The sequence below is a fragment of the Rhinatrema bivittatum genome, chromosome 5 (genome assembly GCF_901001135.1).
Source record: "Rhinatrema bivittatum chromosome 5, aRhiBiv1.1, whole genome shotgun sequence".
Taxonomy (NCBI): Eukaryota; Metazoa; Chordata; class Amphibia; order Gymnophiona; family Rhinatrematidae; genus Rhinatrema; species Rhinatrema bivittatum.
Genome location: NC_042619.1, coordinates 354687081 through 354703341, shown reverse-complemented (window position 1 = coordinate 354703341; position 16261 = coordinate 354687081). Strand labels below are relative to the sequence as shown.

Here is a 16261-nt window from a genome sequence, read left to right as displayed (position 1 = left end):
GAACAGATATATCGCATAATGGTCAAGTATCACTAATTTGAGCTGAAATGCCCAAAAGGAGAAATGACAAATACCTCTAGAAGCCTGACATCCAATCGCTTGAGGATCTCAGGATTGTCAAACTGCGCATTGGTCGCTCTCACAGCTGTTTCAAGGATTCCCGTTAGATTATGCTGGTACAATGTGGTAGCTGGGCGGGCAAGCTCTGGCCTAGAAGACAAAACAATTAAACACTTTCTTGAAATATCCCCACATTTTACGGACTTCACAAAATTTAAATTTGATGATGTTTTTACAATATGTTACAAAATGTCCAAATCATGTATGATATAATATGCTTGATCATTAGTTGTTGTTGGACATATTGATCCATGCATACATCTAAAGGGGGGATTTTTATTTGAAATTTGGTTGCCAATACTGATAGACAATATCCAAAGATGATGCAGTTCTACAATTATACAGAGACGGAAATTTACAAAAGCATTTCAGCCTCAAAAATGGGCTGCTTTTTTTTTTTTTTTTTTTTTAAATTGCCACCTAGGATGCAGGTAAATTTATGAGCGTATGTCCAATTCACACATAAGCTGAAGTGCTCCTAGGAGTGGAATTTGGAAGCGGATTGCACTTACATGCATACATTTGGATTTAAAAAGTATGCATGTAAAGTTTCCCCAAAAAATGTGTGCACATTTTAGCAAGTATAATTGTGTGAGGGTAGTTTGGGTAGGATATTTTTCAAAGCAAACTTACTTGCCTCCGTCTGCTTTGAAAATGAGTAACTTGGGAACATTTTTGCTGGCTAATTTATGCATAATGTTAAGAAATTCCCCCTTACATGATCATTTTCAAAACATTTTACCCAGTAAATTGATCCGGTTAAACACTGCCCTCCCCCCTCCTCCGCACATCTAAATGTACCAGATTCAACAGCACGGGAAGTGTTTTCTGGGGTAAAGTGAAGCAGGGCTGGATTGAGGCCCAGGCAACATAGGCACATGCCTTGGGTGCCAAATTCTGAAAGTGCCCAAAAACTGGGTATTGCTCTCTTCTTTCCAGCGGCAAGTGGGAACCCCTTGCCTTATGGGTGCCATCATCTTAAATCCGGCCCTAGTGAGAAGGTGGGGCAGGAAAACCAATAGGCATAGATTTGATTTGCAAACCTAGGTGCATTGTCCTGCATTCTCTTATTTTTGCCTGCATAAATTACAGGTTCAAAGTCTGCAGGGAATATTGATCTGTTAAACCTTTTAGGCAATTTTCAAATGGGAAATTACCTGCATAGTTTCTCTTTGAAAATTTGCTACAAGGTCGATGGGTAAAAAGTATCTGCGGATTTACAACTACATAGGCTCATCAAAATTGCCTCTTTAATGTTACTAGTCATGGGCATCAGAAAATATGGTAGCCTGCTGTATAACAAAAATAGTTAAATATGACATATGCTTTACCATGTGTCATAGAAGGTAACAGAACTCATGTTTAAAATTAGTTCCCAGCATTACACAGAGCACTTGCTAAGCTTCGCAAGATTGTCTCAAAATAGGTAGGAAAAAAACTAGGCTATAATTAATTTTAAGGGCAAAAATGCCAACACTTAGGAGATCATTCAGGCTATTTGATTAACCAACATTCAACAGTGAAATATGGAAACAGAAAATCAGATGGCAGATAACCATAAGGCCAATCTAGCCTGTCCAACATATCCCCTTGGTGCAATTTCACAGAACCAAGCTCATATCTGGCTTTCCTGTCATTTTATTGCAAAAAGGGATCCACTAGACTTATCTTACTCTTTCTTGAATTCCAGTATTGTGTTTTCCACACTGGAAGGCCATTTCATTGGATCTTTGCTGCTATTTGGTGGATGCATTAATAATAATACAAACAGTATGATCTGGCCTTAAATTTATAAATCCACTGGGGGTAATGTCCAACAATCTTCTGCAGCTTTATATTTTTTACTGTTTAATACTTGCTATGAATTGTTCATTATACAATGTATATGTATTTTATATTAATCCACATCACTGAGTACACTGATATCTTTTAAATAGGAAATAATCAGATCTGCTCAAGTAAAATTTATCTCAAACAGAAATCATAAACTGAAATGGAAAATTTAACTGTAAATTTTAAAGCATGAAAACCAAATGAAAGGATGACACCAAGAGGATTAAAGGCAAAAAAACAAGAGGATTAGATAGCCTAGATCCAATTTTTCTCAAGTTAGTGGCAAATATTATTGCATGCTATCCCTTTTAATCTGACACTTTCCTTAATTATGGACTGGAAGGAGATATTATATATCCATTTTGAAGGAGAATTCTAATTAATCAGCTACTTTTGACTGAATCACATTGTTATGGCTCTTAATCTAACCACTCTACTTATCTTCATTCCTTTTTTTTTTTTTTTTTTTTTTAATTATACTTTAAGTAATTCAGTTTTTAGAACAGCAGCAACTAAGTAGCCACAATCATAACTAACAAAAGTTTTGTAATGTAAAGGCTATCAACTGCCTGTCAAAAGAGCAAAACATTCAAAATTCAAAACATGATACCATGGGGGTCTCTTCTGCAGCCTTTACAAAATTACTATTATTTTTAAGAAATGATATGATAAAACTTAATTGAACAGGCTGGATGGGCCAGTTGGTCAGGAGAGAAGGGTTAAGTCGGCCGTCATAGTTGGTAATTCGATAATTAGGAATGAGGTATTACATGTAGTATTACATCAATTCACCGATTACATCTCTAAAAATTGCATTCTTCATCCTAATCTGCATGGCTGCCATAAAGGTCACATTACCAAAACCCTTCTTTTATCTTCTTTTGACACTATTCTCCGTGGGTTCGATTCTAACACAGACTACATTTTGGTTTTACTGGTCGTCTCCGCTGCTTTCGATACTTTAGACCAGTGGTTCTCAACCTAATGCCGTGACCCCGAAATACAGTTTCTCATGTTGCGGTGACCCCTCGCCCCTCCCTCGACCTGCGAGGGCGGGGCTTTGGTCATATGGGGGCGGGGTTATGGATGGGGTTGGATTTTAGTGCATACTTATTTATTATGACATTTATAAACAGAACCACCATTCCTCATAAAACAATAAAATTAAGAAACATAAAGCATCAGTTATAATAGTAAAACCATACTAATAAAAGAATATTTTAAAATTACTGATAAATAGAATTTCTATTAATTAAAATCATATACATTTTATAATTTCCCAAACACCAATAATATTTCAAAACAGCACATATATCAAATAACACACAATAATTAAAACTAATAAGGATTTTAAAAAGCCCCTGCTGTCCCCTTCTGTGGGAGCTCTTGATTTCCAGTCACCCTGATATTGTCCAGGATTAGGAGGTTATCCTCTCTCTCTCTCACACATACTCACATATCCATTCTCTCTCACACATACACTGTCACATACATACACATTCATGCTCTTATACCCAACCATAACCTCTCACTCTCACAGACACTGATACACTGTCAGGGTGTAAGACACTCTCTCCCCCCCCCCCCTCACACACACTCTTACTCCCCTGGATTTTCTCATACACACTCATGCTCTCACTCTTACTGGCTCCCTCACAACCTCAGAGCCTCTCAGATAAAACTCTATGCAGCAGAAATAATGCTGAATGTTGAGAATTGTGTTATGCAGACTAATCTGGAAAATGCACTAATTTCTACATGAGTCATAATGAATCAGTCCTCAGCTGCAGGCTTCAATTGATTATCCTGGCTCCCTTTATGTTTGCCAAATACAGTTCATGTGTAACAGCAATCCTAATTCTCCACCAGATCAAGCTGATTTCACATCCCACTTCATACTTTGTCACCTCCAGCTGAGTCAAACAATTAATCTAATTACTGCCACTGCTGCCACGTGGCTATTGGGGAGGCACTGATTGCTGCTATTGGCACTGAAGCCCATTCTGCTGCCTCCTCTGTGCAGGCCCCGTGGGTTTCCACTTCCTCCATGTTGATCTCGTACATTGTGAGATCCGCCATAGAGAAAGTGCCACTCTTGCACATTCCCAAAGATTACATGTGCCAATCAGTAAAAAGTAATTTATTTTTTTTTACATCTGCTTCCCTTTCTAATTTTTTGCCATTTCCTTTTATATTGCCTTTTTTTCTATTTCTTTTCTCTCCACCTGTCTTCTTCCCTCAAACACACAGTCAGGTTCTCATTCTCACATGCATTTCTCTCTCACACACACATACACAGGCTCTCACTGGCACAGACTGTCTGAGTCTCACACACAGGCTCTCTCACACCCCCACATGCTGCCTTGCTCAAGCACAGGCTCTCACTCTTACATGCTGTCTCTTTCACACACACACAGAGGCTCTCACATGCTGTCTCTGCAAACACACACAGTCTCTCAACTCATCTCATACTCGCACACACCTCTCTCTCACCTCTGGGCTTCTTCTTTACGGGTTGCCACAGGATGGGCTCCGCAGCGGCCCTAGTCTTCCCGGCCCCGCTGCTCCTCTTCTGCACGCGGCTGAAGCGCCTCTTCTACCCACGCGGCTGACGCGCCTCCTCCTTCCTCCCCATGCGGCTCCGGCAACATTTGTCTTCCGGGGCAGGGCGGGCAGGAAGGAAGTAGGAGGAGCACCTGCAGTGGCTGATACACCTCCTTCCTGCCTGCGCGGCTCCAGCAACATAAGTCACTGCGACGCGCTAGCTTTTTGGGCCATGTCTCTTCCCTTTTGGGGTTGGAGGAGGCAGGTCTCCAGCTTCGCCCCGCCTCCCCGCAGCAGCCGCGGCGCCGCGGACCGGCAAAAAACCCCAACGGCCCGGTACTGGTCCGCGGACCGGTGGTTGGGGACCCCTGCTTTAGGCGACCCCTGTGTTTTGGTCGTTCGACCCCCGCCGGGGTCGCGACCCACAGGTTGAGAACCGCTGCTTTAGACCATTAGATTCTCATTGCAGGCCTGCAATCAATCAGCATTTCTGACACCATACTTAGCTGGTTTTCTTCCTTCTTGCTCAACAGTCCTCAACAAGTCAACATCGATCTTTACAGATCTGACTGGTATACCATTCCCTCAAGTGTCCCCCAATACTCCTCTCTGTCAGTAATCTTTTTTCAATATTTACCTTCTACCACTCTGTCGACTACCGGATGGTCTAGGCATCAATTTTAAAATCTACGCTGGTGACATTCAATTTTTCATTCCATACAACCTCTCCTGGTCCAATACCCTATCTCTCGTCACTCTGTCTTAAATTATCAATTCTTGGCTCTCTCCTAATCACCTCAAACTCAATGCTTCTAAAACTGAAATTCTGCACTTATTTACTATTCCCCAGTTGTCCTGCCATCCTCATTCTCATCGACTTTGATAACCACTCCATTGCTATATCCACCAAATGCGTAATCTAGGTATCACCCTAGATTCTGAACCCTCTATGGTTTATAACATTTCTTCTGTGATAAAAAATTCCTTTGCAAACTCCACCTACTAAAATGTTTAAAAGCACTGTTATTTCCCAATGATTTTCCTCTAGTCTTACAAGCTTTTATCCTCACTGGGCTTGATTACTGCAATGCCTTATATTTACGTTTATCAGATTCTGCTTTACATCCACTTCAGTTGGTACAGAACACTGCCACTTGGATTCTCACTGTCTCAAGAATCAGATCATATCACTCCTGTTCTCTCTTCATTGACTTCCCATCTCAGCACATATGTATTATAAAACCCTTTCTATCATGCACAACCTTCTTTACAAGCTCTGCAGTTTGGCAATGCACTTCTCTCCAACTATATCAACCCTCCAGGCAACTACGCTCCATGAACAAATGCTTGCTCAATGTCCCTATTGTCCGAATTGCTAGACTCGAACTCACCAGATGCCTTGCATTTTCTGTAGCTGGTCCCACATTATGGAACTCCTTATCTCAGGCTCCAATCAAACAAAGAATGCAAGAAACACCTAAAGACACACCTATGTACTATCGCTTATAAACAGCCTCCTACAGACTAAGTCCTTCCTAGCCTCTGCCTTAAGTTATTTTATTGCATTTTTCTGTTTTATGATTGTTATGTTGAGGGGGATAAGATAGAGGTGTTTAAAATCATGAGATGTCTAGAACGGGTATCGGATAATAGAAGGACTAGGGGGCACTGCGTGAAGTTAGCAAGTAGCACATTTAAAACTAATCGGAGAAAATTATTTTTCACTCAACACACAATTAAACTCTGGAATTTGTTGCCAGAGGATGTGGTTAGTGCAGTTAGTGTAGCTGGGCTTAAAAGAAGTTTGGATAAGTTCTTGGAGGAGAAGTCCATTACCTGTTATTAATCAAGATGTCTTAGAAAATAGCCACTGCTATTACTTGCATCAGTAGCAATGGATATACTTAGTGTTTGGGTAATTGCCAGGTACTTCTAGCCTGGTTTGGCCACTGTTGGAAACAGGATGCTGGGCTTGACGGACCCTTGGTCTGACCCAGTATGGCAATTTCTTATGTTATTTATATTGATTTGTGATAAATTATGAATGTTTTGCTGTGAATCGCTTTGATCTAACCCCATTGATTAAGCAGAACACAAAACTTTTTTAAAATAGATAGCTGAGTGGCTGGCGGATGCGAATATTGCTTTGTAACTAATCTGCCTGGTGCAAATGTGGCAGACCTTACACGTCACCTACAAAGGAGTTTAGACGGCACTGGGAGGAGCCATCTGTCGTGGTACATGGGGAAGGCGTGGGAGGGAAGTTCTGGAAGCCAGATTTTGGTTTTTAGGTACAAAGTTAAAATCCAGAACCTCCAGGGTAACATTCTCTGAAATGCTCCCTGTTCCATGTGCAGGTTTCCCAGAGGCAGGCAGAGCTCCGGAGTCTCAATGCAGGGAAAAAGGATTTTTTTTTTTTTTTAAGGAAATGGGGAGCCTTTTAGGGATGGGGAGATTTTTTCCAGAAAAGGACCATCTCCACCTTAACCAGGATAGAACCAGGCTGCTGGCACTAACCTATAAAAAGGAGCTAGAGCAGCTTTTAAATTAAAATAAAGGGGAAAGCTGACAGTCCCTCAGCAGCACATAGTTCGGAGGGAGGTATCTTTGAAAGATATGAACGAAACAGAAAAGTTAGGGCATCCCAACGGAGAGGTTCCCATAAAAGCAAATGTAGTCCATGCGCCTATCAGTATAGAACCACCTGAGTTAAGAAATCCCAAATTATCCCTGTCAACTGATAAGCAGGTTAATACAAACAAAAAACATACTTTGAAATGTCTGTATGCCAAATGCTAGAAGTCTAAGTAGTATAAGATGGGAGAGTTAAAAGTGTATAGTACTAAATGAAGAGAGAGATATAATCAGCATCTCAGAGACCTGGTGGAAGGAGGATAATGGGAGAGTGCTATACCGGGGTACAAATTATATCATACTGAATCAAGTTTGTGGTGGGGGGGGTAGCACTTTATGTTTGGGATGGCATAAAGTTCAACAGGATAAAGATCTTACAGGACACTAAGTGCACAGAAGAATCTTTATGGGTACAAATCCCATGTGTGTGGGGGAAGAATAAAGCAACAGGAATATACTACTGTCCACCTGGCCAAAATGATAAGACGGAAGATGAAATGTTAAGAAAAATTAGGGTAACAAACAAATTTTGCAGAACAGTAATAATGGGAGATTTTAATTACCCCAATATTGATTGGGTAAATGTAACATCAAGACATGTTGGTCCAAGAAAACAAACCGGTAGCCGATCCAAGATGGCTGTCAGCAATAAAACACGTAGATGGATCGGTGAAATCAAGATTTTATTGAAGCTTGCCCGACTCTGGCCGAGTTTCGCTCGAAGAGCTGCCTCAGGGGCTGATAAAAACATATAAAATGACACACATACATATATACTTTTTACAGAGGTTAGATGTACATTTTATTTGTGGTTTCAATTTATATGTATGTGTGCCATTTTATATGTTTTTAATAGCCCCTGAGGCAGCTCTTCGAGCGAAACTCGGCCAGAGTCGGGCAAGCTTCAATAAAATCTTGATTTCACCGATCCATCTACGTGTTTTATTGCTGACATCAAGACATGTTACAGAGGTAAAATTCCTGAATGGAATAAATGACTGCTTCATGGAACTAACGAGAGGGAGCAATTTTAGAACTAATTTTTATTGGAATGCAGGATTTGGCATGAGAAGTAAAGGTGATGGGACCACGTGGCAATAGTGATCATAACATGATCAAATTAGACTTGATTGGAAAGGGGACAATAAGTAAATCTACAGTTTAGCATTAAACTTTCAAAAGGGAGATTTTGATACAATGAGGAAAATAGAAAAAAAACTGAAAGGTATAGCTACAAAGATTAAGCGTGTAAAACAAGCATGGATATTGTTTAAAAATACCATACTAGAAGTGCAGGCCAGATATATTCTTCACATTAAAAAAAGGTGGGAGGAAGGCCAAATGACTGTGGGCATGGTTAAAAGGTAAGGTGAAAAACTATTTTAGTCAAAAGAACTGCCTTCAAAAATTAGATCAATCAGAAAAAAATATGAAAAAACATATACATTGGCAAATTAAATGTAAAACTTTGATAAGATAGGCTAAGAAAGAATTTGAAAAGAAGCTTGCCATAGAGACAAAAACTGATAAAAACATTAACATATATCTGAAGCAGGAAGCTTGTGAGAAAGTTGGTTGGACCATTAGATGATCGAGGGGTAAAGGGGCATTTAGGGAAGATAAATCCATTGTGGAAAGACTAAACAAATTATTTGCTTCGGTGTTTACTAATGAAGATATTGGGAACATACCCGTTTCGAAAACGGTTTTCAAGGGTGATAATTCGGATGAATTGAACCTAATCATGGTGAACCTGGAAGATGTAAGTAGGCCTGATTGACAAACAGAAGAATAGCAAATTACCGGAACCAGATGGTACACACCCCAGGGTTCTGAAAGATTTAAAAAATGAAATTTCAGATCTATTAGTAAAAATGTATAACCTGTCATTAAAATTGTCCATTGTATCTGAAGAATGATCAATGTAACTCCGATATATAAAATGGGCTCCAGCGGTGATCCAGGAAACTATAGACCAGTGAGCCTGAATTCAGTGCTGGGAAAAATTGTGGAAACTATTCTAAAGAGCACAATCACAGAATATATAGAGAGACATGGTTTAATGGTATGTAGCTAACATGGATTTACCAAAGGGCCGTCTTGCCTCACAAATCTGCTACATTTTTTGAAGTGGTTAATAAACATGTGGATAAAGGTGAACCGTTAAATTTAGTGTATTTGGATTTTCAAAAGGCATTTGACAAAGTCCCTCATGAGAAATTACTAAGAAAATAAAAAAAATCTTGGGAAAAGAGGCAATTTCTTTTTGTGGACTGCAAGCTGGCTAAAAGATCGGAAACAGAGAGTAGGATTAAATGGTCAAGTTTCTCAGTGCCTCGGGTATCTGTTCTTGGACCGGTGCTTTTCAATATATTTATAAATGATCTGGAAAGGGAAATGACGAGTTAGTTGATCAAATTTGTTGATGACACAATTAGAGTTGTTAAATCACAAGTGGATTGTGATAAATTGCAGAAGGACTTTGCGAGATTTGGAGACTAGGCATCCAAATAGCAGATGAAATTTAATGTGGCCAAGTGCAAAGTGATGCACATAGGGAAAAATAACCATGTTGTAGTTACACAATGTTAGGTTCCATATTAGGAGTTACCACCCAGGAAAAAGATCTGGGCGTCATAGTGGCAATAGCTTTCTTTAGTCTGCTTGGCTAATAATGTGTTATGGACCTTTGCTACAGGAAACTGTGCTGCACCACACTCCCTAAGAAGTTGCGATGATGTCACAGAGGAAAACTGCATGCTCTGCCTCCATTTGCTGGTATGGAAACCTAACACGCTTGTCTGGACTGGACTGGTATAGTAGGATGAAATGGAAAAATACCTTGTCAACCATTAAGCAGGGCAGTTGATTAAATCTACTACTTTGGGGGTTGTATAACAGCCAATTGGACAGGAAATATCCTGCGGGTCGAAGGAAGAATACATTAAACTAAATATCAACATGTCATAGAAGATATGTCCCACATTCAGTGAAGGAAATGAAGATGAAAAAAAGTTGGATATTTCAGCAAGCCAATGATCTGAAGCGTGTCTCAAAATCAACCATGATGTATTTACAAGAGAGAAAGATGAAGGTTTTGGAATAGCCTTCACAGACCACAGACTTGAATATTATTGAAAATTTGTGGGGAGATCTCAAACATGTAACACATGCAGGGAGTCCTAAAAATATTTCGATCTAGAAAGGTTCTTCAAGGAAGCGTGGGCAAAAATTCAAACGGAAGAAGAGAAAAGTTGGCTACAGAAAACGTTTGGAAGTTGTTATTTCTGCTACAGGAGGAACAGTTATGTCTGACAAAGTACTGATTGAAAGGGTCACAAAACTTTGCACATGCCATATTCACTATATTCACATTTTGAATCTCTAAAAAGTAAACTAAAAAAACTGAAGATAGTAATTATACATTAAAGTTTGCAGAAAGATGTACTATGTAGAGGTTGTGTCAGCTTCTATTCACTTGAGATTCATTGTAACATATAATCCTCTTTATAACTTAAATAGTCTAGTAGCTTATTATAAAGAAGATGCTTATTATCTGTATTCTAGAATTTCAAAGCTAAAGTAATTAGTTATACCTTTGTGCAAATGCCATTTTACACAAACAAGGGGGTAAAGGTAATCATGTTTTGTGCACTCTATTTCATAATGCTCAAAGCAGTGCTTCAGGACAGGCAATTAAAAAAATTACTTTTTGACATACTCCCCATGCATGTATTGTACTCTCTATATGAAGGAAAATAACTTTTCAACTACAGCTATTTACCTCTGTACTTTGAGCACAGCACAGTGGAAGAATTAAGAAGTTTCCTTCAAAATGCATATTGTAAAGGCCTCCCTCTCGGGCCATCAAAAGACAGTGTGTGGAATATGTGCCTCTACCCCAAAGAAAGAATTCAACTGCAGTTTAAGCTCAATCAGTCAGGGGCCAATGCAAAAAAGGTGCGCTGAAAGCGGGCGCTGAGTGTTTAAATTAGGGCTCGCGCTATCAAGAAGGCGCATGGGGCAACTGCGTGCCCCTAGAGCTTCCTTGACAGCATGCGCCTGAGAGAGATCCGCTGTCATCGGCTGTCCGCCGGTCCCCCTGTCGGGCATTTAATATTAATTTATTCAATTATTGCCAATTGGTCCGTTCACTGTCACATGTCAGTGAAAGTACCAATCCCCTTTCAGGACAGCCTTCTGAGCGCTGGTTTCCTGCACACGATTCCCAGCGCTTTGTTCCTCTCCTACTTAATAATGCAATGATATTAAGTAGGAGGCTGTACAGAAAAGCAGTTTTTTCTGCTTTTCTGTACTACTTTTAGGAGCGCTCAGCAATTCACGCCTGATCCTGTTCACATACTGATTCAATGCAACTGTTTAATTTCTGTTCACAATGAATTCTACCACTATTCATCTTTTTTTGTAACTGATTCAGTCAGTAGTCTCTCTGGAGATAATCTTCAAATAGCATGTATGCTTCATGTTAATTTTAAAAGAGAAAGGATGCCAGTTTGTTTGTTTTTTGGAAAATTAGTGGAAAGTATAAATGCTAAAAATGTGTTTACTGTAAACAGTGTTTTCCATAGACAGAAGGATGAATTAGCCATACCTGAGTGACATCTGGCAGCAAACAAATAAACATTCATCTCTCCTAGCTAATAGAGGTTTGAGCTCTACTGAGCATGCACAAGAATTCCCACGCAGGCATTGCCTCATGAGCTTTGTCAGTCAATCCCAGAACTAGCTGAGATAGGTAGTTATCTTTCCAGGGAGGCAAGCATTACATATGACTAACTCATCCTATCTAGGGAAAACACTGTTTATGGTAAGCAAACTTGCTTTTTCCATTAATAAGCAGGCTTAATTAGCCATAAACAATGGGGAGTCCAGAGCTAAGGGTTGCAGCAGAGCAAGCCCTCTGCCAAATGTTAACAGATCTCAACCTAATTCATTATCTGTACGCAGACGACGTACAGATTCTAATCCCCATAACAGAATCAATCTCAAAAGCGCTCACCCATTGGAATAACTGCCTACTTTCCATCACCAATCTACTCAACAGTTTAAACTTGGTCCTTAACGCTTCTAAGACAGAGCTTCTCCTCATCTCCTCAAATGACAACAATATCCACCAACCTACACCACTCGACTCTCACATCACATGTAAGCAGGTTAGAGATCTTGGGGTGATTCTAGATAACCAACTAAACCCAAGGAAAATGGTCAATACTACAACGAAAGACTGCTTTTACAGATTACAGGTTCTAAAACGACTTAAACCTCTCTTATTCTTCCACGACTTCAGGACAGTCCTCCAAGCGCTACTGTTCGCCAAAATAGACTACTGCAGCGCACTTCTACTAGGACTTCCCAAATCCTCTACTAAACCTCTGCAGATGATTCAAAATGCGGCAGCAAGATTGTTAACCAGTACCAGCCGCTACGATCACATATCACCAATTCTCAGGAAACTACACTGGTTACCAGTAAATTACAGAATTCTATACAAATCGATTACCTTAATCCATAAAACCATCCATCATCAACTTCAACTTGACCTGGAAATACACGCCTCGCTATAACCAAAGACAGAGCCTTTTCGATAGCAGGCCCATCGATCTGGAACAGTATCCCATCAAACCTCAGACTGGAGCCATGCCTTTTATCTTTCAGAAAAAGTCTTAAAACCTGGCTCTTTCAACAAGCCTTCCCTGAACCACCAGACAATCACTAGTTGGCCTTCATTCCTACCCGGTCTGGCACTCCGTTTCTCAAAGAAAAAATAAATGGACTCTGATACATTCAGGTTAAAGCACCGTCCTTAAGTTTTTAACTTGTACACTCTATGGTAAAAATTTTTACCGGCCTATCTTCTTTCCAGCTTGTTACAAGCTTCCAAGTTCGCTCCCCCTGTTGATTGTAACTTTGACTTATTCCTACTTATTGTTATCTTTCGTTTACGTGAATCTGTTACTCTAGTTTTTCCCTTTGTTAAATTGTAAACCGATCTGATATGGTAAATTTACTATGAAGGTCGGTATAAAAAAACTGTTAAATAAATAAATAAATAAATAAAAAGTATTAACAAGCATGCGGACCCTATTATGGAGAGTTTTCTACATAGGAATCAGAATACGCAGAACTGCCGTCCAAATTTACCGTCACGCCTGGAGAGATTTCCAGACCGTAGTGAAATGTAAACGTATGCACAGATGACCACGTGGCAGCTTTGCAAATGTTCTGAAGTGGCATTTCACAAAACCGGGCAACAAAAGAGAACATTGCTGATGCCTGATGGGCTTTGACAGGGTCTAAGATTTGAATGCCTGCAAGAGTGTAACTATAGTCAATACAGTCTGCGATCCAGTTGGACAGAATCCGAATGGTGACACCACCACCAAGCCTGTTGACGTCATAAGATACAAAAAGTTGGGAAGTTTGATGATACAATCAAGTTCTCTTCTTATAATAAGCCAAAACATGACTGCAATCCAGAATATGGAGAGACTTTTCCTCCTCAAGTGTGCGTGGCTGTGGATAAAAGGAGGGAAACACAATGGACTGATTAATATGAAAGGCCAAGGCGACTTTCGGAAGAAACTTTGGGTGAGAGTGTAACACCATCTTATTGTGGTAGAATTGCATATTCAGAGTAGTGAACATGTGCCTAAAGCTCATTGACCCACCTAACATATGTTCCTGCAACTAGGAACAGAACTTTCCATGTCACGAACTTGAGTAAAGCCAACTCCAAGGATTCAAAAGGCAGATTCATGAGCTAGGCAAGTTCAAATCCCATGGTGGCTTATTGACTGGAGGTGTGAGTTGACAAGTACTTCATGAACCTTGACACTAGTGGGTGGACTGAGATGGGTGTGTCATCCATCAACAACATAATAGGCTGCTATGGTGCTGAGATGTACTCATAGAGGATGTAGCAAGGAGGAAACAGGAGAGAGAGTAGAGGTAGATCAGCAAATTCTGCAGTTCACAAGAGAAGGGGGTCCAAGGACTTCCGATAGTACAATGTAGTGAACTGTCTCCACTTGAATTCATAAGCTCTTTAAGTAGACCGTGACCTCAATATTTCTGGATATGGAATGCTGTGCGAACACTGCACATTCAACTTCCAAGCTGCCAGGTGAAGCGAACTGAGTGAGTGGAATAGCAAGCCCTAATCTTGAGTCAACAGAGGAGACTCCTACCCCAGAGAAATAGTAGGGCTGCAGAAAATATGGAAGACACTATGAGAATCAGCTGGGCCTGGTCATGCAGCACTTTCTGGACAGTTTTGGCAATCAAGGGTACGGATGGAAAAGTGTACACTAGATCCTTGCCCCAAAGAGAAAGACATCTGGGTCCAATCTGAATTCGCTGGGTAGAACTGAGCAGAATTTCTCCAATTTTCTGTTCTGTCTAATGCAAACAAATCAATTGCCAGAAGATCCTATGACTAGACAGTACCTGCAGTTAACTCGTGTGGGCAAAACACTCCGCTGAGGTGATTCACCTATCCCATGACTTTTTACATTTCCTAGAAGTCTATCATGAGGAACTTTCTCAAACACCTTCTGAAAATCCAAATACACTACACCTACCAGTTCAACTTTATCCACTCCTTCAACAAAGGAGTTTATTAACTCCTTCAACAAAGTGAAGCAGATTTATGAGGCAAGACTTGCCTTGGGTAAAGCCATGCTGACTTTGTTCCATTAAACCATGTTTTTCTATATGTTCTGATTTTGATATTTAGAATACTTTCCACTATTTTTCCTGGTACTGAATTCAGGCTAAATGGTCTATAGACAGACCCTCAACAAATACAGAACAAAAAAAAAAAAAGAGAAATCATAAAGTAGAAATAGAAAAGTGCAGACAAAAACTAAACTGAAAACCACAAGCCCAACTGTATTCTACAGTGCAACAATGGAAAAAAGACCAACACCATTCCCAATAAAACATCAAATAAAGATGGTTAGTAAAACCATACTAATAAAAAGAAATATTCTAAAACAGATTACTAGAATATCCAATAATTAAAAACCACATTAGTTTTCCTTAATTATAATTAGATAATTATCCTCCCATGATGTGGACTAGGAATTTTGATGAAAATTGAAAAGTGTTAAAGGTACGATTGTATGATTTACTGGCATGCAAAATTTGTTCCTTGATTTTTTTGCAATGTAATTTTGTTTAAAAATCTTAATAAAGTATAATTTAAAAAAAACAACATTAATTTGTTTTAATATTTCCCCAAACACTAATAAAATACTTCAAAACAGCAAACATATTAAACACCCAAAAATTAAAACTAATAAGGATTAAAAAATCTTCCACTCTTCATACATAGGACCTTTTGATTTGAGGTCACCCTGAAATTATGGTGCACTGGGAAGAGAGGGCGCTGCAAAAACTTTACCCTCTCTCTCATACAGAGACTTACATATGTTCATTCTCTCACACATTTCCTCACATACGCACACACAGGTGCTGTGACTCATACACAGGTACTCTCTCAAACACACACACTTTTTCAGGGTGCCTTCACTAACCATAGGATATACGCCACGGCAATCTGCCATTCCTCTTTTGAGGCAGCCTGTCAAAATTCTTCTTTGGCCGCCTCAGGATGAGCTCCACAATGATCTACCGGGTTTCTTCAGCCACTGGAGAATGGGCACTGCGGCAACCTAGGCTACTTCTTGAGAGCCGTGGCGGCCAGCTGGATATAATCTTTGGTCGCTGTGAGATGGGCTCCGTGGCAGTCCAGCCATACCTTATCTTTGGCCGACATGCGATGGGCTCCATGATGGCCTAGCCAGACCTAGTCTTCGGCTGCTGTAGGATGGGTTGCTGAGGGAATGCAGACGTGAAGGCAGACAGCTTCTGTACGCGCGTTCCTACCCCTTCCTGAGCCGATTCTTGGGCAGAAGTTGTAAAGTTACAACTTCCTCCCAACAGCTGAGTGTTAAGAAGGGGGAGTTTTGCAGCATACGGTAAGCAGAGAGTTGGCAATACAGGGCAGATTCCACTTGCGAGTCACAATTGTTTGTCCCTAGCGCTCAAATGCATCAGGCACCTACATTTGTAACAGTGCTCATTTTTGCAGTAAGATTCAGCGTCA

At 40.1% G+C, this 16261-nt stretch overlaps 1 protein-coding gene across 1 annotated transcript in view; it reads right to left on the bottom strand.

Annotated features, from left to right (window-relative positions):
- Positions 1 to 16261, bottom strand: part of TUBGCP3 (tubulin gamma complex associated protein 3) — a 208751-nt gene that overhangs the window by 84016 nt on the left and 108474 nt on the right. The window contains exon 15 of the mRNA XM_029604687.1: positions 75 to 210. Coding sequence (XP_029460547.1) covers positions 75 to 210 — 136 coding nt within the window. The remainder of the gene's footprint in view (positions 1 to 74; positions 211 to 16261) is intronic.